General features: G+C 38.2%; 2 protein-coding genes across 5 annotated transcripts in view; one reads left to right on the forward strand and one right to left on the reverse strand.

Moving 5' to 3' along the window:
• Nucleotides 1–10,875, forward strand: part of rasgrp3 (RAS guanyl releasing protein 3 (calcium and DAG-regulated)) — a 43,913-nt gene extending 33,038 nt beyond the window's left edge. For all 4 annotated transcript variants that reach the window (XM_048191162.1, XM_048191163.1, XM_048191164.1 and 1 more), the window contains 10 exons: nt 593–709; nt 1,033–1,308; nt 1,445–1,525; nt 2,145–2,258; nt 2,552–2,667; nt 3,508–3,655; nt 5,890–5,926; nt 6,184–6,333; nt 7,302–7,687; nt 9,446–10,875. In XM_048191162.1, coding sequence (XP_048047119.1) covers nt 593–709; nt 1,033–1,308; nt 1,445–1,525; nt 2,145–2,258; nt 2,552–2,667; nt 3,508–3,655; nt 5,890–5,926; nt 6,184–6,333; nt 7,302–7,687; nt 9,446–9,454 — 1,434 coding nt within the window. In that variant the 3' untranslated portion in view covers nt 9,455–10,875. The remainder of the gene's footprint in view (nt 1–592; nt 710–1,032; nt 1,309–1,444; nt 1,526–2,144; nt 2,259–2,551; nt 2,668–3,507; nt 3,656–5,889; nt 5,927–6,183; nt 6,334–7,301; nt 7,688–9,445) is intronic.
• A 2,337-nt stretch (nt 10,876–13,212) lies between these two features.
• On the reverse strand, nt 13,213–21,650 carry fam98a (family with sequence similarity 98 member A). Its single transcript, XM_048191166.1, has 8 exons — nt 21,510–21,650; nt 20,650–20,798; nt 20,103–20,237; nt 19,154–19,329; nt 18,836–18,916; nt 18,613–18,729; nt 18,319–18,486; nt 13,213–14,597 (listed from the first exon to the last, which is right to left on the reverse strand). Exons 1-8 carry the CDS (start codon nt 21,548–21,550, stop codon nt 13,917–13,919), a joined length of 1,548 nt encoding a protein of 515 aa, XP_048047123.1. The 5' UTR covers nt 21,551–21,650; the 3' UTR covers nt 13,213–13,916.
• Between the last annotated feature and the right edge of the window lie 42 nt (nt 21,651–21,692).

Below are 21,692 nucleotides of genomic sequence, written 5' to 3' on the forward strand. Positions count from 1 at the left end.
TATCTATCTATCTATCTATCTATCTATCTATCTATCTATCTATCTATCTATCTGTCTGTCTGTCCAACTGTCTATCTATCTATCTATCTATCTATCTATCTATCTATCTATCTATCTGACTGTCTGTCTATTTATCATCTGTCTGTCTGTCTGTCTGTCTATCGTCTGTCTGTCTATTTATCGTCTGTCTGTCTAATGTCGCACTCCATTTGGGGTGAAGATCTGCTGGAAGCCATCACAAGCAGACATTGTAAAGTTACACACTTTATTAGGGATGAAGAGACAGTTGGAAATCCGGTGTTGCTACTAGTGTAAAATAACAAATCGATACTCTCAGACTCTTTCATTCAGATAGGGACACCCAGAATTTAGTAATAATTTTAATCAGTTTTAATCTATGTTTTTATTGTTATTTTTTATTTCTTATGCATCTGTTGTGATTATTTTATGATTATTTTAATTACTTTTTATGTAAACACTTTGAAAATTACTATTATGTATGAAATGCGCTATATAAATAAACATGCATTGCCTTACCTTGCCTAATGCATGTCTTTCTATCTGTCCGTTCGTCTCTTTTTCTGTTCCTCAGAAACTGCTCCACCTGCAGAACTTTAACACACTGATGGCTGTGGTCGGGGGTCTGAGTCACAGCTCGATTTCCCGCTTGAAGGAAACTCATTCTCACCTCAGCCCAGAGGTTACAAAGGTGCAAGAATTGAGAAACTATTCACGCCCTTGTCCGTTAAGTCAACTTGTCATTGGAGGACAACTCCCACTTGTGAGGGAGTTGATGTCACTTTTGGGAAATATTTTAGTTATAATCATATGAAAAATACCAGAAAAATATTTATAAAATGGCTCAGGGAAGTGAAGCTGGTTGTACAAAAATGTTTTGCAGATGTTGGTTTGATGTTTCGTAGAAATCCACTAACAAGAAAAAAACAAATGGTCAGATATGTGATATCTAGAACATATAACAGAAAGAGTTGATTCATTTCAGGAACTGTCATTTTCTCTTGCTATTGACAGATCTGGAATGAAATGACAGAACTGGTTTCGTCAAACGGTAATTACTGTGCTTACCGCAAAGCCTTCAGTGAAAGCGAAGGGTTTAAGATCCCAATCCTAGGCGTTCACCTGAAAGACCTGATTGCCGTGCACGTGGTTTTCCCAGACTGGGTGGAGGATGGGAAAGTGAACATCGTGAAGATGCAGCAGCTGTATCTCACCTTTAATGAGCTGGTGTCCCTGCAGAGCGCTGTGGCTCAGGTGGAGCCCAACATGGATCTGATCTACCTGCTCACTGTGAGTTCAGCTTACACATCTGTGGTCATAAATCTGCATACACAGTTCAAGTCTGACAGCAGCACTGAATTACAGTGGTTTTATCCTCAAAGGAAATTAGTGATTTTAATTCAATTTTATGTCTGTTTGTGTAAAGCTGTCCTTAGATCTGTACTACACAGAGGATGAAATTTATGAGCTGTCCCTGCTCAGAGAACCCCGTAACCCCAAATCTCAGGTAAGATGACTACGGCCCATGCTTGCTTTGCTAATACACTACACTACTGTTCAAAAGAAATTAATATTTTCATTGAGAATGCATTAAATTGATCAAAAGTAACAAAAGATTTGTATTTAAAAATAAATGTTTTTTTTTTTATTCAGCAAAGAATCCTGAAGAAAAATGTATCAGTTTCCACAAAACTATTCAATTCAATAACATTCATTCTAGAGCAGCAAATCAGCATATCAGAATGATTTCTGAAGGATCATGTGACTGGAGTAATGATGCTGAAAATGCAGCTTTGCCATAACTGGAATAAATTACATTTTAAGATATATTAGAATAGAAAATTGTAATAATATTACTTGATCAAATAAATGCAACCTTTATGAACATATTTGAACATATGATATTTTTTTTTTCCCTAAAGTTTTTTATCAGTGAGGTATGACTCAAAGCTACTTAATCAAAATGTTTGGGTCTTTTAATTTTCATAATTTTCTATGTTCCACTGAAATCCATTTGATATTGTGGTCACAACATACTGACTGGTTTTCTCCTCTCTCTCAAAGAGCTTTTGTAAAAATCTAGCATTGAACATAATCGATTTGATAACATCTATGTCTTTCTGCAGCCAACATCACCCACAACACCCAACAAACCTCTGGCTCCACTGGACTGGGCCTCTGGGGTCACAACCAAACCAGATCCTTCAGTGGTCAACAAACACATCAGGAAGGTCGTAGATGTAAGATATTGTCAACAACAACACTCACAGACATTTATGATATTAAAAACCTTTTCATGTTCTATATAAATTCAAATCAGCTTTGAATATAAGGGGCTGATTATGTCAAGCATATTTCAGTGACTCCAAACTTCCTGAGTGGTTTATTCAGAAGAATCTGGTTATAGATCATATCAATGTACAAAGAACAGTCCAGTCATTTAACAGAAGATGTATGTACGTAATTAGCTTTTGCTGATTACAGCCAAGTCATTTAACTTGTGTATTCATGTGTTGTTTTTTTGCATGTAAAGTCTGTCTTTCGAAACTATGACCACGACCATGACGGATACATATCTCAGGAAGACTTTGAGAGTATCGCTGCAAATTTCCCTTTCCTCGATTCCTTCTGCGTGCTTGATAAAGACCAGTAAGTAGGAAACGCACACACACGAAATGTGTAACAGACCCCTGCAGTGCCAAACTGCTAATAGCGTTTCTTGGCGAGAGCAGATCATAGTCTGTGTCGATGATCGTTTATAAGCCTGGGCAGAGATTCAATGATATTGGAGGAGACACATTTTCAGTACATCGTCTCCTTTCCGACAGGGTCAATGTAATGTGTCTGTCAATTCCTTAAAGGGTTCTTCTCAACCGTGCTAAATTTGTAAGTATGTTTTATTGCTGCAAATGGAGCAGAGCATGGCGTGCAGACTACACAACACCGTGATGTAATATTTAAACAACAATAATACATTTTTAAAGAGCACTAAAGTGCAGTGTTTTTGTGAATTTTGTGAAAATGCAGCATTTTTTTTTGAGCCTGATGCTTTCTGTACAACTGGATGAATGCATATAGCATTTAAAACGTATTTATTTTTAATGGTCAAAGGTTAAAAATTCAGCATGTGTACGGTTTAGTCACTTCAGGACATGCTGCTGCTTAGTGTGGGTTACCTGCCGCATTGTTAAAAGGCTGAAGGTCATGCCTCCTGGTGTGGGACGCACAGAATCAGGCACACAAAGTCTCTCACACACACTCAGAAATTCCCCAGGCGTCTTCTGTGGTTCATCTTAGCAGTACAGCGCTCAAACCGCATTACTGGCGCGTGACTGCATGCATTTGTCCTGACCCCTGCATTCACACTTCTATTTAGATACTGTACCTGTTGTGACACAGGAAGAGCACCAGCAAAGCAAGAGTTATGTTGACTGCTCTATGAGCTGCATGGAGGATATCATGATGATCCCTTTCTGTTTTTGTTTTCAGGGATGGATTGATCAGTAAGGATGAGATGATGGCGTATTTCCTGCGTGCCAACCCGCTGCTGCAGTGTAAGATGGGTCCTGGATTTATTCACAACTTCCAGGAGATGACCTACCTGAAGCCAACATTCTGTGAACACTGCGCTGGATTTGTAAGAGCTGATAGAACTACTAAATTTACTACTTTCCTTTCACATCAGCACATGTATTTTGAGAGATTTCTCCTGTGCAACACTTATGCAAAGATACTCTTTGTGACTAAAGTGCAGTAGAAGTTGTCAGCTCTGTGAGTGTGTGCAAAGAAGTTTACCACAATATCACTGAATCATGCAGACAGTGTTTAAAGGTTAAATCCAACCTCAACCACAGTGTTTAGCTGTTTCTCACTCCCAAGATTTCTGATTGGTTAAGTCACATTAAGTACATTTTGTTGCCGTTTTGATCATTACAGACCAAGTGGCTGACTGTATAAATAAATAAATAAGTAATGAAACACTACTGTTCAGAAGTTTGGGGTCAGTAACATATTTATTTAATTTTTAAGAAATGAATACTTTTATTCAACAAGGAAGCATTTCTTCTTTTTCTTCGTTTTCTTTCTATTAATCAAAGAAATGTGTCTTGGTTTCCTTAAAGATATTAAGCAGTACAACTGTTTTCAACATTGATAATAAGACTAAATGTTTCTTTAGCACCAAATCAGCAAATTAAAATGATTTCTGAAGGATCATGTGACACTGAAGACTCGGAGTAATGATGCTGAAAATTCAGCTTCGCCATCACTGGAATAAATTACATTTAGAATCTATTAAAATAGAAGACACGTATTTTAAATTGTAATAATATTTCACAATATTACTGTTTTTTTCTGTATTTTTCAAATAAATGCAGCCTTGTTGATCATAAGAAAACATTTTACCAACTCCAAAAATTTGAATAGTAGTAAATTTACTCTAGAATGAGATACAGTGGATGCTTTGGGATTATATAACAAAATATCAAACAAATTGGAAAAAAAAAAAGCATGCAAACACAGTTAAAGAGTTAGTTCACCCAAAAATGAAAATAATGTCATTTATTACTCACCCTCATGTTGTTCTACACCCATAAGACATTCGTTCATCTTCGGAACACAAATTAAGGTATTGTTGATGAAATCCGATGGCTCAGTGAGGACTGCATAGACAGCAATGCCATTTAAACTCTCAAGGTCCATAAAGGTACTAAAAACATATTTGAAACAATTCATGTGAGTTCAGTGGTTCTTAATCTTAATATTATAAAGCGACAAGAATACTTTTTGTGCACCAAAAAAACAAAATAAAGACTTTTCAACAATATCTATATAGGCCGATTTCAAAACACTGCTTCAGAGCTTTACGAATCGAATCAGTGAATCGGAGCACCAAAGTCACGTGATTTCAGCAGTTTAGCCATTTGATAGGAGATCCGAATCACTAATTCGAAATAAAAGATTCGTAAAGCACTGAAGCAGTGTTTTGAAATCAGCCCATATAGATATTGATGAAAAGTCGTTATTTTGTGTTTTTTTTTGGCGCACAAAAAGTATTGCTTTATAATATTAAGATAGAACCACTGAACTCACCTGAACTGTTTCAAATATGTTTTTAGTACCTTTATGGACCTTGAGAGTTTGAATGGCTTTGCTCTCAATAGAGGCCTCACTGAGGATTTCATCAACAATACCTTAGTTTGTGTTCTGAAGATGAACGAAGGTCTTACGGGTGTAGAACGACATGAGGGTGAGTAATAAATTTACATTATTTTAATTTTGGGGTGAACTAAGCCTTTAAAAAACAACATATGTATTACTAATATAATGCAATGGCATTTAGACATTTTAAGTGTCAACATACTTTTGTGGGTCATTGTATAAACATAAAAAATTCTCTTTACCAAGGTGACAACTGACCCTACACACAGATAAGATTTGTACAAATTCTTTCCTAGTAAATGCATCAGATTTCCTGTTGGCATATTGCTGAATATTGTGGGCTGATGAACTTTAGAGGGAGTGTATACACTACAGTGAGTGTTTAGTCATAGTCACTGCTGCTCGGATTGTTCTCTATTTACACAGATGGTTAGACAGGAATTCGCTGATTTAACACACACATTCTTTTAAACAGATTTTCAGACACACAAACAGAATATCCAGCTTCTCTCACACTATATTGCACAGGAAGGGTGCAACGTGTGGAAGTAGCCTGTTTATTACACATGGGTCTGTGTACAGAAACCCTGAACTCAAATACAGCATAAACCTGCTGTTTCTTTCCCCAATTCATATTTACTCATATGCTTCTCTCTCTCCGTTTTGTCCTCTTCATGTCCTTCCTCTTCACCCTGTGGTCCATGTTTTCAGCTCTGGGGAATTATTAAACAAGGATACAAGTGCAAAGGTAAAAAAAAATAAATAAATAGAGCAGATCACAATAGATGTTGAAGTTTAAACAGGCCATTAGCCTTGAAAATTCACTTCTAGTTTCTATTTAGTTAGTTGATATTAGTGGCTTGTTAAATGTCCTGTTTAAATCTGTCCCATGCATGTGTGTAACATTTTCAATACAAGTTTTTTTTGTTACTATACAGTTCTCTTTATATATCTAAGTAAATGCGCACTTTTGTTAAAACTGAATCTTTGAAAAATTGTTTTCAGACTGTGGAGTGAACTGCCATAAACAGTGTCGTGAGCTGCTGGTTTTGGCATGCCGACGTCTTCCTCGGTCCACATCGCTGGGCAGCGTGTCTCCTGGAGTGCTTACACACAGCTCTTTACCCAGCAGCCCCAACCTGCCCACCTGCAAAGGTGAAAACACACCTGTACAGTACATCACCACTGCTTATCTCAGAGGAAAAATTCATAGATGAGGGTGTACACTACCTTCAGGCTGACACACAAACATACACTGACTTAACATTGAAAAGGTTAATACAAAAATGTATGATTGCAAATATATATATATATATATATATATATATATATATATATATATATATATCTTAACATCTTTTAAACAAGATTTACTTAGAAAGCAAAAAGGTGTAACTTTGCCGATTTTTAAGCCACTTTGTATTGCTAAATCGTCTGAAGTATATGTAAATGAGCAAGGTTCTCTGTTACCTGGCCCGCGAAATTTATGTTAATTTCTTAGCAAAAAGTTTCTTTCAGTTTTTTTCCAAACAGCATTTTTGCACCCTTGAAGGGCACTTCGGGAAGGGAACGCCATTTGTAGGGGCGTTCCAAAGTAAAACGAACAACTGAATCCCTTTACGAATCCCTTTACATGCAGTGGTTTAATCATTTATGGTCATGTGACCCAGGGTGACAACTCCAAGCTATACATTTTAAATCTAGATATGACGCAAGTGATCTATTAGAAACACTGAGGTTTTTCAGATTTTCCGTCACAGCGTTTTCTCCACATTTATGATTCTTTGCACTCTTTGAATTCCTGCACCAGGAACAATAAAAAAGTCGACACCATTATGACTAAAAGTTTGCTAAGAAGTATTTCCTACTAAAGAAAGGCAGTATTTGACTCAAGCGTCAAGCGTATCCATAGCAGACTGGTAGGAGTGGCTTTGGACGGCAGCATGCTCAGTGCATTGTGGGTGTTGAAGTTTTCCTACCTTTTTTCCTACACATTTTCGCAAGTAAATTTATCTTGTCTTTGGAATGTTTTAATGGAAAACAAGACAAAACATTCTGTTGATTTATATTTTTGATTATTCTGAAAATATTGAAAAACATCCTCTTGTCTTTTTATTGCACAGATGATGATGAGGTGTTTACATTCCCTGCTGTGTCGCCATCGTCAGGCTCTGACCTGGAGGGGAAGTCCATCACCCTGATGACCGGTTCAGCCCAGCGCATCTCAGTGCGGCTCCAGAGAGCCACCACCAGTCAGGCCACGCAGACAGAACCCCTGTGGCCCGAGAACGGCTGGGCTGCCGTTGCTGACAGTGGGTCGCACACCTTCCCCAAAATGAGGTACAGGCCACACCGCAAAGCGTCCAAGAACAAAGGCTTTGCTCGTTGGGAGAATGATTCGCAGAGTTCGACAGGGACGAGGAACAGCAGGAACTCACAGGAGCACAGCGAAGAGTCACAGCAGAATGGACTCGCAGAACAACATATGAACAAAACCAGGACCTCTGAGGTACAATTGAACGCAATCTCATTTGAATTATGGAGAAATTATCCAGTAACTATTTAGAATAGTTAAAACTTCAGTGTGCTGGAAAAACACTTCCCAAAAACATGTTCTGTGAGATGACTTTGAGCAGGAAGACCTTGTGAATCCCACAAACCACCTTCTTGTTTCATCGCTTTTTATTTCCTCCATCTTTTCTTGCTTTTCTCAAGGCCCTGGAACATCTTGAAACTTTGCCCGGCCATTGTCACGGAAATGCCAAGGTTCCGTGGCTTCTCGTGTCGCTCTAGAGATAATCTTGATCAGCGGCCGCAGGCACAGGAGAAATCTCCCTAACCCGAGCAGGGCTCTAGGCTGTTATTTTAGGACGTGGCAGACACCTTGTTTTGGGTTCAAATGCAGAGCAAATGTCTGACCAGGATTGTGTTCCCATGTTTGTTAAATTCAGATCTTCTCTGTGTTATTTATAGAACAGGCTTTAAAAAAGCCAGGGTCAGTTGACACACAGGGATTAAACCATTGACGCACCTGTCAGTGTTACAATGCAGAATTTATTTTTTAGGTGAGCAGTTTGATTACACATGTTTAACTATGTTTTGTTTTTAACCTTTTTAGGTGGAAATATAAAACCCACAATACTACAATCTATTTTTAAGGATAATAGTATATATATTTTTAATAACTTTATGTGACAGATATGGATTTATTTAAAATAAAAACTAACAACAGTTTTCTTTAAAAGGATGTTTTATTAACAAAATCCAGCTAAATCTGACTAATCATCATGTCATTTCTGCCAGCTATCAACAATCAGTAACATATCTACCCAATCAGCATTATTGCAGGCCTATATATAAAAACAGTCGACTCGCCCATATTCCTTGAGAGTTTTTTCTTAAGAAAAAGTGATTGCTGTTTACCTTTGCAGAAGTTGCCTCCATGGTTCTAGGGCGTTGTGTGTAGTTGCCAGTGCATTGCTATGCAGTCGCTAGGGTGTTCAGGATGGTTACTAGGTGTTTGCTTGCTTCCCCAAGTCACAGAAATCCCAAATCCGTATTGAAATTGTCCTCAGCAAGTAGTAGAGCTGCACGATTCTGGATAAATTGAGAATCACATTTTTTTTTTTCAAACCGAGATCACGATTCTTCCATGATTTTGAACAGGCAACTAAACAAAATAACATGGAATTTACTATATAATTTACAAAATAACATGTAATTTACTGACAGTGTCAATTGCTGCAGTCTATTTAAATGTTTAATGAATCTGAATTAATTATATATATACAAAAAAAAAGAAAGACTTGTTTCATTGCTGGATGAATCAGCATTTTTTTAATTAACCTTTTGAATGAATGATTCAATGACAAATACATTTTTTAACTGTCACTTGCCGCCACCTAATGGCGTAACGATGTAATTGGTACAATCATTATTTGAAGTGACAAGTTACTTACAAAAGGTGACGTGCTGCATTTTAATCACTTCCGTAGACATCAATTTATATCTGAACTATTAACCAGTACTTGATAATGTGAACACAGAAATAATGATACTGTGTGATTGAAAAGACTGTTTGTGAAACTGTTTCATACGATAACTGCTCTCTCTGACTCAGTTAACAGATTTGAATGTTCAGGTGTGGTTTGTTGTCATTTAGAAATGAGATTGCGTGGGTGTTTGAATCTCTAGCAGGTAGCACTAATTATTTTTCTCTAAACAAATCAGTCATGCGTTTTCATGATCTTCCACTGTGTGTTTTCAGATCAGCTGACTTGACCGCCCTGTGGGCCCATGCCGGACACCCTGGAGCCTGTCAGGACCGCGGCCCAGAGGGCTCTCCTCTCTAGGGGGCGTGCTGGGGTGCCTCATGCCTCCAGTGGATCAGGAATAGGGCCACTATTTCTACAGCCGCAGCAACAGAGAGGCGGCAAGCAACCCGCTGACTGAACTGGGGGAAGGGCCGCATCAAAGGAAAGGTCTCGGAATAAACAGAGAGTGACTGTGATGTGCTGTCCTGTCCTGTGTATCAGACTGTAACAGGCAGGTTGGAAACTTAACTGAGAATCACTGGAAGCTGATGTGATGGATGCATCAGCACGATAATAGATGTGTGAGAAAGAGTATTTAAGGTGTGCCGTTGACGGGTTTTCAACGCACGCTCCAAAAACACTACACGGAAAGGACACAATGGATGGTTATATTCAGGTTGTCTGAAGATGAAGGTGGAACTGGCACGTGATGTTACAGAGGGAAAGATGAAGATGAACTTATGTATGATAGAATATTAAAACACTAACTTCATTTATGTGTTACCCAGCAACACATTATAATCTGAAGTGGAAGGTACGTCGAGTTTTTACACGCTTTACCCCAAATATAATTCAAACAAAAACATCTACACTCTTATAAAGATTGTTTCTAACATGGTTTGCACCAAAAGTTGTGTCTCCTGTGCTTGAGAAAATCCAGACAAGAGTCCATGAAGATGCCTTGTAACATTGATATCTAATATAAGGTTGAAATTATCTTCATATATACATAAATTCAGAGACTTAGATTCTGCAGATACAGGTGTGCCATCGGCCTGGTGTTTGTATGGCCTCTGTTGCTAAGCGCCAGATGGGTCCATCGATAGTCCATCACCAAGGCAACACAGTGTCCTTCAGCGCAATATGTTGTGAAATAAGTTTGACACTCAGATAGTGCAGCTCAGATAGAGCCCAACAGGCTCAGATGGGACAGGCCACATACAATCATTTTTGCAGACTGTGTGTGTGTGTGAGGGAGAGAGAGTCAGAAACCACACAGGTGGATCAACAGATCAAATAAGACAAACAGTGATTATAGTGAGTCTTTGAGCCTATAGGATTAGATGTTCTTCTGGCACCACAATTATAGATTTAAAAGGCCCCAAAAATGAACATTCTGTCAATATTTACTCACCCGCATAGCTTTCGAAACTCAAATGAGTTTTTCTTTTGTGGAAAACTCTTTTTCATACAATGAAAGTGAATTGTTACCATGTCTATGAGACAAGACGTTCAACCTAATTTCATTTTTTTGCTCTCAAAAAATACATAACAGGCTTAAATCGATAGTTCACCCAAAAATGAAAATTCTGTCATGATTTCCTCACCCTCAAGTAGTTCCAAATGTGTGTGAATTTCTTTGTTCTGCTGAACACAAAGGAAGATTTTTGGAAGAATGTCAGTAACCAAACAGATCTCGCCCCCCGTTTACTAGCATAACAGGACAAATAAATACTATGATAGTCAATGGGGGGCGAGATCTGTTTGGTTCCTGACATTCTTCCAAATATCTTCCTTTGTGTACAGCAGAACAAAGAAATTAATATAGGTTTGGAACTACTTGAGGAGGAGTAAATCATGACAGAATTTTCATTTTGGGGTAAACTAATACTTTTAGGTTGATTGACACAAGTCGTGTGGACAAGTATGGTTTTTTGTCTGTATTTTTTTGGAGCTTGAACCGCTATTGATTGCCATTGACTTTCATTGTATAGAAGATAGCAGCTCAAAAAACATCATAAAAGAAAACAGTCATGTGAGGAAATAAATTATTACAGAATGAATGTTTAGATGCTAGTGGCTCATAATGATATCCTGAAGCCTTCATATGTAGTACTGTGAGCACTTACCTGTTGCCAATGTCATTCTCCTTACAGTATTCTAATACTGTGCTATTGATTCTGCTCTCATCTGTTTGTCTGATAATGATGCGCGCGCATCTGTAGTGCTTCTCAGTATTTTAATTTTGTCAGAGATCAGAAGAGAGGTGTTAAACGTATGTGCAAAATTAAATGAATTATCATTTGATCTAGCACAGGGGTGTCCAATCTCGGTCCTGGAGGGCCACTGTCCTGCAGAGTTCAGCTCCAACTTGCCTTACACCTGCCTGGACATTTCTATTATGCCTAGTAAGACCGTGATTAGTTGGTTCGGGTGTGTTTTATTGGGGTTGGAGCTAAACTCTGCAGGACAGTGGCCCTCCAGGAGCAGGACTGAACACCTCCGATGCAGCATATAAAGTGTACAGCTTAAAGGGGCAGTTTACCCAAAAATGACAATTCTGTCATTTACTCACCCTCATGTTGTTCCAAACCTGTATGACTTTATTTTTTCTGTGGAAAATAAAAGATGGTATTTTGAGAAATGCAATGCAAGTCAACAGGTACCGAAATCAACATCCTTCAAAATATCTTTCTTTTTTTATGTTAAAAATGTAAGCATGACTTTCAGAGCCTTAGATTACAGGAACCTCCTGTGGGAGATGTTGTCTTTCACTTATTGATAGGTGAGTATTACCGCTTAGGTGTTTTAAATATCATTTGACCAAATCATTGCGCATGGGCACACATTATTTGACTTATGAGCAGCGGCACCCATATCAGCACAATTTCTTGTGCAAACATCTTTACGTAATATAAGCTTTGCGAAATCAAGAGACGTGCATTGAAAAACTGAAGACTCTTGTCATCTCTGGGCCATCAGAGAGGTTATAGCCAATAATTACTGCTGTAAAATGATCAACACTGTCATTACTGTAGTGATATGAATGTTCCTGGTCATGCTTATGGTTGATGCCAGCCAGGTCTACTTGAGGAAAAGGTGTGCATTTATACTGTAAGCCTATTTTCACAAAGTTCTTATTTTAGTCATTTCAACTACATATTGAACAGTAAACACAGACATATGTTTCTTCCCCAGGGTCTCGTTAAATTTCTGAACAGTATGTATACAAAACTGTAAGCGATCTAATTAATGTAAGTTTTTGCTGAAATCAGGTGCGTGCAGTGAGCAGGTCATCTCAGGGTTGCCAGTGAACATAAGCTTGCCCCATAAAACTGAATATTAAACATCAAGGGATTTTTACCATCTTGACTGGAATATTTGGAAAACATTTACGTAATGTTAGCTGGAAAACTGTATGTCTGACAAGAAAATATATTAAAAGTATTTATAGTTTTAAAGACAAACTGGAATTAGATTTGAACTTAGTCTGCTTTAACTGGAATGAGATTAATAACGGAATACATAATGTGTAGAAATGTTTCATGAGTCCTTTATCGCACTGTTAGAATTCATTGCTGTGAATGGGAAAACTTTAATAAACACTACCCTAGCATGGACCATTCAAAACTTTGTCTTTAAAAAAAATTCTAGTTTGTATTTAATATTTCCTAATGACTGGTTTTAAAACTGTGATTATGTGACTAACATGTTTAGAATTTGCCCCATTTTGAAAGTGATACAAATAGAAAAAAAGAAAAAAAATTGATGTCTATCACCCCCATGTGGCCACTGTATTTCAAAGCATGTCACAATCACACAGCATCATGGGAATATGCATAATTTCTGTAGAATTCTTGTATTTAAGTTGTTTTCGTCATTGTAACTGCTGATATTTACTGCCATAATAAATGACAATAAGAAAAATTAAAGAACTTGTCCTCTTCATTTAAAACGTGTCAGTTTTTTGGCAATAAAAATATTTGACACCAAGACAGTATTTCTTTACAGTTTATTTAATCATTCAAAAACCTTCAAACATTGTTTCCCCAAACAGCAGAAAGCTCAATTCATCTCAGTCAATCAAGCTCAGGATTTCCACACAGTCAGAAAATGAACATTCTCATGTGGGCATCAAGAAATCAACTGACCTTTTTACTCACAAGTTAAACAAAACCTCATTGGGGGAGACCAAAAAGAAATTTTTTTTAGTGCTGATCATTGAAATTACAGGATGGACATTGAGAACTAATGAAGTCAAAGTAACAATTCCATAAATAAAACTAGAATAACAAAAAGTTTCATAGCTTCTCTAAGATAAGGCTTCTTCAGATTCAGAGTCAGGCAGCGTAGATCAGGCAGTAGACTCGACCGATGTCAATCATCAATGAAGAAGGAAGATGAAAACAAACCCAGCAACACAAAGTTCATCCTGGGGTTTTTTGGCAACCCAACCACGCACTTCTAAATAAGTGAAGTAGTCTGAATTGTCTGGTGGAAGCAGAACCGTTTAGACCAACCGTACACATGCAGAAGCACATTGTTCAATCAGAGATCTCGGTAAAGCAGACTCCAGAGGCACCATGGAAATGATGAGATGTAATGCCTATCTGCTCATTCAGAGGCCTGCGTCTCTCTCAGTCTCCCACCCTCAGAGAATTGTGGGTCTTCTTCGAAGCTGTAGATCGCAGTAACCGTCTTTTTTCAGCTAGTAAACTGTCTTCCCTGGCCAAAGCCGGCCTGGTTATACTGGTGCCCACCTTGCTGAAAGAACTGCTCAAACTGCCCGCCTTGGTTAAAATTCTGCCCTCCTCTTCCACCCCATCCTCCTCCCTGCCCACTTCCTCTTCCCCGCCCTCTACCCCCACGCCCACCCCTTCCACCTCTCTCCTGGGGTCGTCCTCCATCCTGATAGTAGCCCTCGTGCTGGAAACTCCCACCTCCGCCTTGGTAGCCTCCGCCTTGGTACCCCGGTCCTTGCTGGCCTCCTTGGTAGCCTCCTCCTTGGTATCCCGACCCCTGCTGGCCTCCATGGTAGCCACCCCCTCCTCCATAACCGCTTCGATATCCGCGATCCTGGTTATGACCCTGGTATCCACCTCCGCCAGAGCCATCCTGCCAGTTCCCCTGAGCTTTATCACCACGGTGGTCTCCTCTCCCACCTCTGCCGCCTCCACCTCCTCTGTCATGACCACCGCGGCTGCCCTGCTGCTGGTCATAACCACCTCGTCCACCGCCTCTTCCTCCTCCACCACTGGAGTAGTACTGTCCTCCGCCGCCCCCTTGTGGACCATCTTGCCGTTTCTGCCACGTAGGCATCTCCGGAGGTGGGGGTTCGATCTCATTAGGTCTCCCTCCTCGATCCGGCACACGACCCATCAGGACCTAATAAATGTAAGAATAATAAATTCACTGGTATGTACACTACCATTCAAAAGTTCTATTCAGGAAGCTTGAATTAAATTGATCAAAAATGACAGTATAATGTTGCAAAACATTTCTATTTCAAATAAATGCTGTTCTTTTGAACGTTCTATTCATCAAACAATCCTGAAACAAAATGTATCACAGTTTCCACAAAAATATTAAGCAGCACAACTGTTTTCTACGGTGGCCAAGTTTTCAATGTGCTGCAACTGAAGAAAACACCAGCAAATTACAAAAACATATTAATCAGTTTGACAACATGTGCTTCAAATACTCAAAACACAACCATATACTGAAATGCACTGCAAATACTAACAACGCACATACAATCAAGATGTTAAAATGTATTAACATTTTACTGTATTTGAACATGTTGTGAGTATTTGCAGCACGTTTCTGTATTTGGATGTAGGGCTGCACGATTAATTGCATGCTTTTGTCATGCGTGTCTCGTCAGTAAAGCCGGTTCTGTGATTAGCGGTAAATGTCCATCACCTGCTTTCAAATGGAGTGGCACTTAATATACAGAGCCGTAGTTCGCGGACAAGCTACGCAATATCGCGTTCGCAATCGAAAGCGATTCATCTGCGATTATGAACACGATATTGCGTAGCTTGTCAAGTCAAGTCAAGTCAAATTTATTTATATAGCGCTTTTACAATTGGTAATTGTTTCAAAGCAGCTTTACATATTAGAAGCACAGAAAAAAGGGAAGTGGTTAAAAATAAGCTGTACAAACAAGCGTGGTAATATGTAACATATACAAGATGGTGCTACATTAAGCCAATGTCGGCTGACTCCCAGGGGTGGAAAAAACCCCCTAGGAGAAAAACCCAGCGTGTTAACACTGGGAAAAAAGTCCTAGGAGGGAAAAACCCCTTGGAAGATATATATAATATATGTAAATGGATATGGAGATCAAAATCTGAATTATACATTTTTATTCTAGAGATTAAAAATAGATTATATATAAATATATGTAAGCGGATACGGGGATTAAAAATCTGAATTATAGATGCAGCCAGAACTGGATCTGTAGGCCCATTGTCTCCTGGGCTACGTTGTAGTCAGGTCCAGACACAGCTTGTCCGCGAACTACGGCTCTGTATATTAAGTGCCGCTCCATTTGAAAGCAGGTGATGGACATTTACCGCTAATCACAGAACCGGCTTTACTGATGAGACACGCATGACAATCTCGTGCAATTAATCGTGCAGCCCTATTTGGATGCGTTGTGAGTATTTGAAGCGTTTCTGTATTTGGTTGCGTGTGAGCATTTGCAGCATTATTGTATTTGAATGAGTTGTGAGTATTTGCAGCGTGTTTCTGTATTTGGTTGCGTGAGATTATTTGCAGCATTTCTGTATTTGAACGTGTTGTGAGTATTTGCAGCACGTTTCTGCATTTGGATGCGTTGTGAGTATTTGAAGCGTTTCTGTATTTGGTTGCATTGTGATTATTTGCACCGTTTCTGTTAGGGATGCACTGATAGGATTTTTTGGGGCTACAAACAATTATTGTCTGATACCGATTTTTGTCACTTCCTGTGTTTTGAAATTGTGTCATCAAAATAGATAGTATATATATATATATATATATATATATATATATATATATATATATATATATATATATATATATATATATATATATTTTATATAAAAAAATAGTAGATATATATGAAGTAAACAGTGTTTTTTAGGTTTAATAGTTTTCAGGTACAGAAATAAAGTAAACAAATGTAAAATAGCACTGCATATTTTCACTGTATAAGTTAAATACATATTAATCCTTTAATGTAACAGACTTTATTATGATTAATCTTCTAATTAGTTTTTGTATACATTTTAAATTTTTTTTAAGTTAAATATGTATGAGATCTGCATTATCTCCTTTACTAACGCCTGTTTCACACATAATCCATCTGCAGTGCGTGTGCGGTCCGTATGCAGTGCGTATGTGTTGCTGAAGCAGGAAGCGGCCATTGTGCTTTCACACAGCACACGTTTGCAGTGCGCTACGAGACTGTTCGAGTCAAACTAACAATTAGGCCGCAAGTTCCCCATTGACATTGATAATATATAATAAAAATAATAATTGCATAAAGTACATAGACATTTAAACTAAAATTTGCATTTCTATATTCAAAATGTAGAAATGTATAATATTTACTAAAATGAAAATTCATCAAAATTGTAACGTGTCCTCCAGATTTATATTTATACACTATGTACACTTTCAACATACTTATTTAGATGTACATTGATACATTAAGACGTTTTATAACTACTTCACGGTCTGCCCTATATAAATGACATGTAGCATACTAATTACACATACAAATGTATGTACAACGAGCTATTTAATGTGTAAACTTAAATGTATACACCTACATGCTAATGACATTTAGCTGCAAAGTGACGGGGGAAACGATGGGGAAAAACATATCTGATCGCATTATGCAAGTAAACACTGTTCATTTTTTAAAAATAAAATAATTGTTTTGAAATGATACAACTGAACTGTGAAATTGAAATGTTTCCTTTTGGCATGAACATAGCTTGTTGCTGGCATGGTGTTAAATCATTAAAAAAAAAATTCTTTATGTAATGTACTAAATGTACAAAGTAGTTTAAATGTGCATAATTTCTTTTTTTTTTTTTTTTTTTTTTTTTTTTTTACAATTTCAGGTCAATCCATGTTCATTTTGCCCATACACAATCTGCAAAAATAGACTCTGTACGTAAACGATCGCTGCACTGCTGCAGACGCACCGCTCCTGGAACGCAATGACGGACCGCAACCGCGTGCAGTGTGAACGCTCTAATCCGTTAACATGGGTGCGTAAAAAAAATACGCAACGCATACGCACTGCAGACGGATTATGTGTGAAACAGGCGTAAGGCAGGACTCTTATTTTGACGGGTGTTCTACGGTAATGACAAGGAGTGCACGCAGTTCTTCAGAGATATTTTGCAGATTTAAAGTTTATTTAGCACCCCCAGAAAAGATCTGTATGTATTTATTGACTGTTAGTTGTAATAAGCGTTTTGTGTAATTCGCTGTGTGTTGATGATAATGCAGTGGAGAGAGAGATTTTAATGTGCACTTCTTGCTTAGCTCTTATGGTGATTTTTTTGGAGTGAAAATGAACGCAATAAACTTAATAAAACATCAGTAAAGGTTTGGTCATCATTCAGATGGGGGTCTGCTACACTTATGAAAGTTACAAAAGTTGCTTAGTCAAGAACAGTGTGCGATCTTTTGTTATTTTATTAGCATTAAAGCGCAGACAGCAGCGCTAGGATTACACAAATGTCATTAAACAGCTCAGTGCCTTCACGCAGTTAATTAATAAACCATCGGTTTGTTATATCAGCCTTTTTCCTGCTAAAGCCAATGGTTGTAAATTGAGCAAAAATCGACTGATAAATATCAGCAGCCGATACATCGGTGCATCCCTAGTTTCTTCGGTTTGGTTGCGTTGTGAGTATTTGCAGCGCATTTCTCTATTTGGTTGTGGTCTGAGTATTTGCAGCACGTGTTGTCACACTGATGAAAACCTTGATTTGCTGGTGTTTTTTCTATTTGCATATGTTTTCTTCAGTTGCAGTGCGTTGAGCTCTCTCAGTAACCGTAGTTTTCAACATTGGTGAAAATACGTTCAAAACTAACCCACCTTGTTAATGGCACAGGCCGACTTCTCCCTGATGTGACCACTGCTGGTTCTCAGGATCTTTGATAAATCCTCTCTAGCAGCAAACAGGTGAGCCACAGATACTCTGGTTTTAGTGGCCAGCCCCACACGAAGAGGCTGGTACACTTTTGAAAGTTTATCAGCACGTGTCTGAAAAGAATTACAAAGCAAAGTGATTTTAAATTTCACTTACACCACATTTTTGTTCATTCTTATAGCTTAATCAGAGTAAACTTGTTTTAAGTTATACATCAAGTAAAAGGTAGATTCTGCTACCTTGGCTCTTTCTGACCAGCCAAAAGATTGCACGGTCACATCCAGTCGCTTCAGCAACATCTTTCTTCTGACTTCATACTCATTCACAAGTGCTTGGTTTATTGCTTCAATTTTCTCCTGGAGGTAAAAAAAAAATGCATTTCAATAAAAACATTTAACACAATGTTCAAATTTAAACATTAATTTAGTAATTTTAGAAGATAAAATCAAAATCAGAGCTTACCCAATGTACAGGACCCAGTGGTTTCTTCAGTAGTGGTTCTCCTATATGAGATGGAGGGACCTTGGACAAAGCTTCTTTCAGCTGAGGGAAAATTGCATTTGATTTGAACATACTCACTCAATGTACAAATAAACAATGACTCTCATGAAAAACTGAAAAAAAAAAAAGTTAATTCAAAATATGAATAGATACTATAATAGTATATAAATAATTCCAAAATAACACAGAGGTTCTATGCACAAATACAATAGTGACCCAATGCGTGGGCACGCATTAGATGTATAAAATAATATAAAATCACCAGTGAATAAACCTCACCTTTTTCTCAATCCCACTGAAGAACTGGAACATGGTGATGTTGGCAGGAGGTTTGGACATGCCCAGAGCCATACAGATGCCCTTCAGCTCTATGAAAACACTACTCTCCTGCACCTTCTTCTGGGGATGGTTCACCAGGGTCATCCTGGACGACTCGAGCTCAGAGATCAAGAAGCCTGGAAGAATTATACGAGTATGAAAAAACATGGATGTCACCAACTACGTTTCCATCCAAAGTTGCGAATTTAACTTGTGCGCAAAATTGCAATATCGCATAAAGCATTTGCGAATAAAGCACCGTTTCCATCCAGTCAGTCAAAGAGAACAAAATGTTTGTAAGACAGTTCTGGGAGGAATTATACCGAACCACTTTGACGACAGACTTCTGAATGACCACGACAGCATTTCAGATGCTTTGCAACGAGATTGTTCTGCTGATTGGTCCAGTTATGCCGTCCCATCGCGCAAAGTCAAATGATTTTTTTGATGCACATCGAGGAATTTAATTTCTGTAAATGTGTTTCCATCGTAGTTTATGCGCATGTTTTCTTATTGGATAAAAAAAATGTATCTGACTCAAACGAGCGCAAGTTTTTTATGCACATTTTTAGAATTTATGCGCATTTTGGCATTTCCATCCAGCAGTTTAAGATGCGATATCCCAAAATGCACATAAAAATAGGTGGATGGAATCATACCTATTGAGATACTATAGTTTCTGTTAATTTTTTGAATTAGTTATGCTTATATTTTCCATTTTCATTTAAGTTAAACTCTTAGTAATTTTTTTATATGTCTATATACTTTTTATTTTTATTTCAGTTAATTTTAGTACATCAAGTTAAAATATATATATATCTCAAGTAATTCAATACTCCAATAGCACCATTTTAAAAAGGTTTATACTGTAAAGAGGCACAAGAATGAGCAGATGGTTTTGTTTACATACCTAGCAGTAACAGGCAGTTGTTTGCATTCAGCAGACGTTTGGTGACCTCTCCAGTGGTGAGAGCAGGATATGGACAGCACATCTCAGATAAAAGTCCACTCATCTCCAGCTGAAACCCCTCACCCTCGCTTGGACCTGCGCATGCCACACCCAAACCAACATCAGAATAATCCTAAGAATTTAGCCTTTTGTTTTGTTTTGCAGGAACACTTCCAGAGAGTAAAAACCCAGAATTCACATACTGATCGATACTTCATTGGTCCCATAGATCAGGGTTTCGAATATTTTGATGCCAAGGAAGGATGCCTATACATGATATTTCCCTTTGTGAGGGACCCCTTTCCTAAATAATAATTCTATATACATAAAGTAACTGTCATTATTATTACAGATAAGTCATTGGAAAACATACAACAGAAATGTCAAATTAATTACATTAAATTAAATCTATTATATATTAATAAATCATTCTTTTTCACAGATCCCCTAGCACCCACTTGAGGCCCCCTGGAAACCAGTTTGATTATGTGTGCGGGATCACACTTACAGTTAGTCGCGTGCACATTCTCCTCTAGTTTGCAATAGAGCTTCAGCTCAGACACAAGCCACGCACACAGTTTAGTGAACTCTGGAGATGCAGCACCACCAGTCACCGCTATCTCAAGCGCTCCGTCCTCTAGGAGTGGCCCCTGGTATCTGCAAACACACATACACACATACTCTGAGCACTATGTTTGCATTTTGAGACAGTCCTAGGTCATTCTGCACTTTCTCTGCTAACCCGATGATGTTGCAACAGATCTTAGCTCTGTTATTTATTTAATAAGTTAAATGCTTTAAATGAAGAAAATACAGAACATTATACAACAGTTATTTCTGGTGCTCAAATAGCATTAACAATAATTTACCTATTAAATAACCCACCCATTCCTGCCAGTTCTGCACTGATTCTAGAACAGTCTAGACTTGATGTTGTTGTAAACTCGTCTGACACTTTGGGAGCTGGGAATGTGGTGACTGACAGAGGTGTGTTCATTTAGGCTATGATGATTCAGGCTATTTATGGCACTGGAGATTTGAGATATTTGAGCACTGCTGACGCTGCACGGCCCGGCATTGATTATAGAAATCATGCTGTCAAACGCATGTGCCAATAACCCCAGCTCTGATATATGGCAGACTACAGGTCACGGAGTACAAAACATTTGAAATGAACAACTTAAAGCAGATTCAATCAGCAGCCGTTTATAATAGGGGAATTGTTTCTGTTTCTCAGATCATGCAGAGCACCGGCGTGCAGGGACATGCGAGCACGAGCTCAAATTTATGGCGTTACACCGAAAATCAAACCGGCTGATAAAACGAAAAAACAAACAAAGTTTATAACGGGAGGTTTGATTCACCTACCCCAGGTCCTCCAAGGAATCAAGTACATCGGTAAACTCCATTGTAAATCACTCCCTCTAGCAGCCGTAACGACTGCAATGCTAGGTTGGCATATGGGGTCCTCCTTTTAGCCGACCATAAATATGCCGGATTATATTTCCAAAAGTCTGTCCTAAATGTACTTTTTTGGCTTCTCAAATTATC

The sequence above is a fragment of the Megalobrama amblycephala genome, linkage group LG5, assembly GCF_018812025.1.
Source record: "Megalobrama amblycephala isolate DHTTF-2021 linkage group LG5, ASM1881202v1, whole genome shotgun sequence".
Classification (NCBI taxonomy): Eukaryota; Metazoa; Chordata; class Actinopteri; order Cypriniformes; family Xenocyprididae; genus Megalobrama; species Megalobrama amblycephala.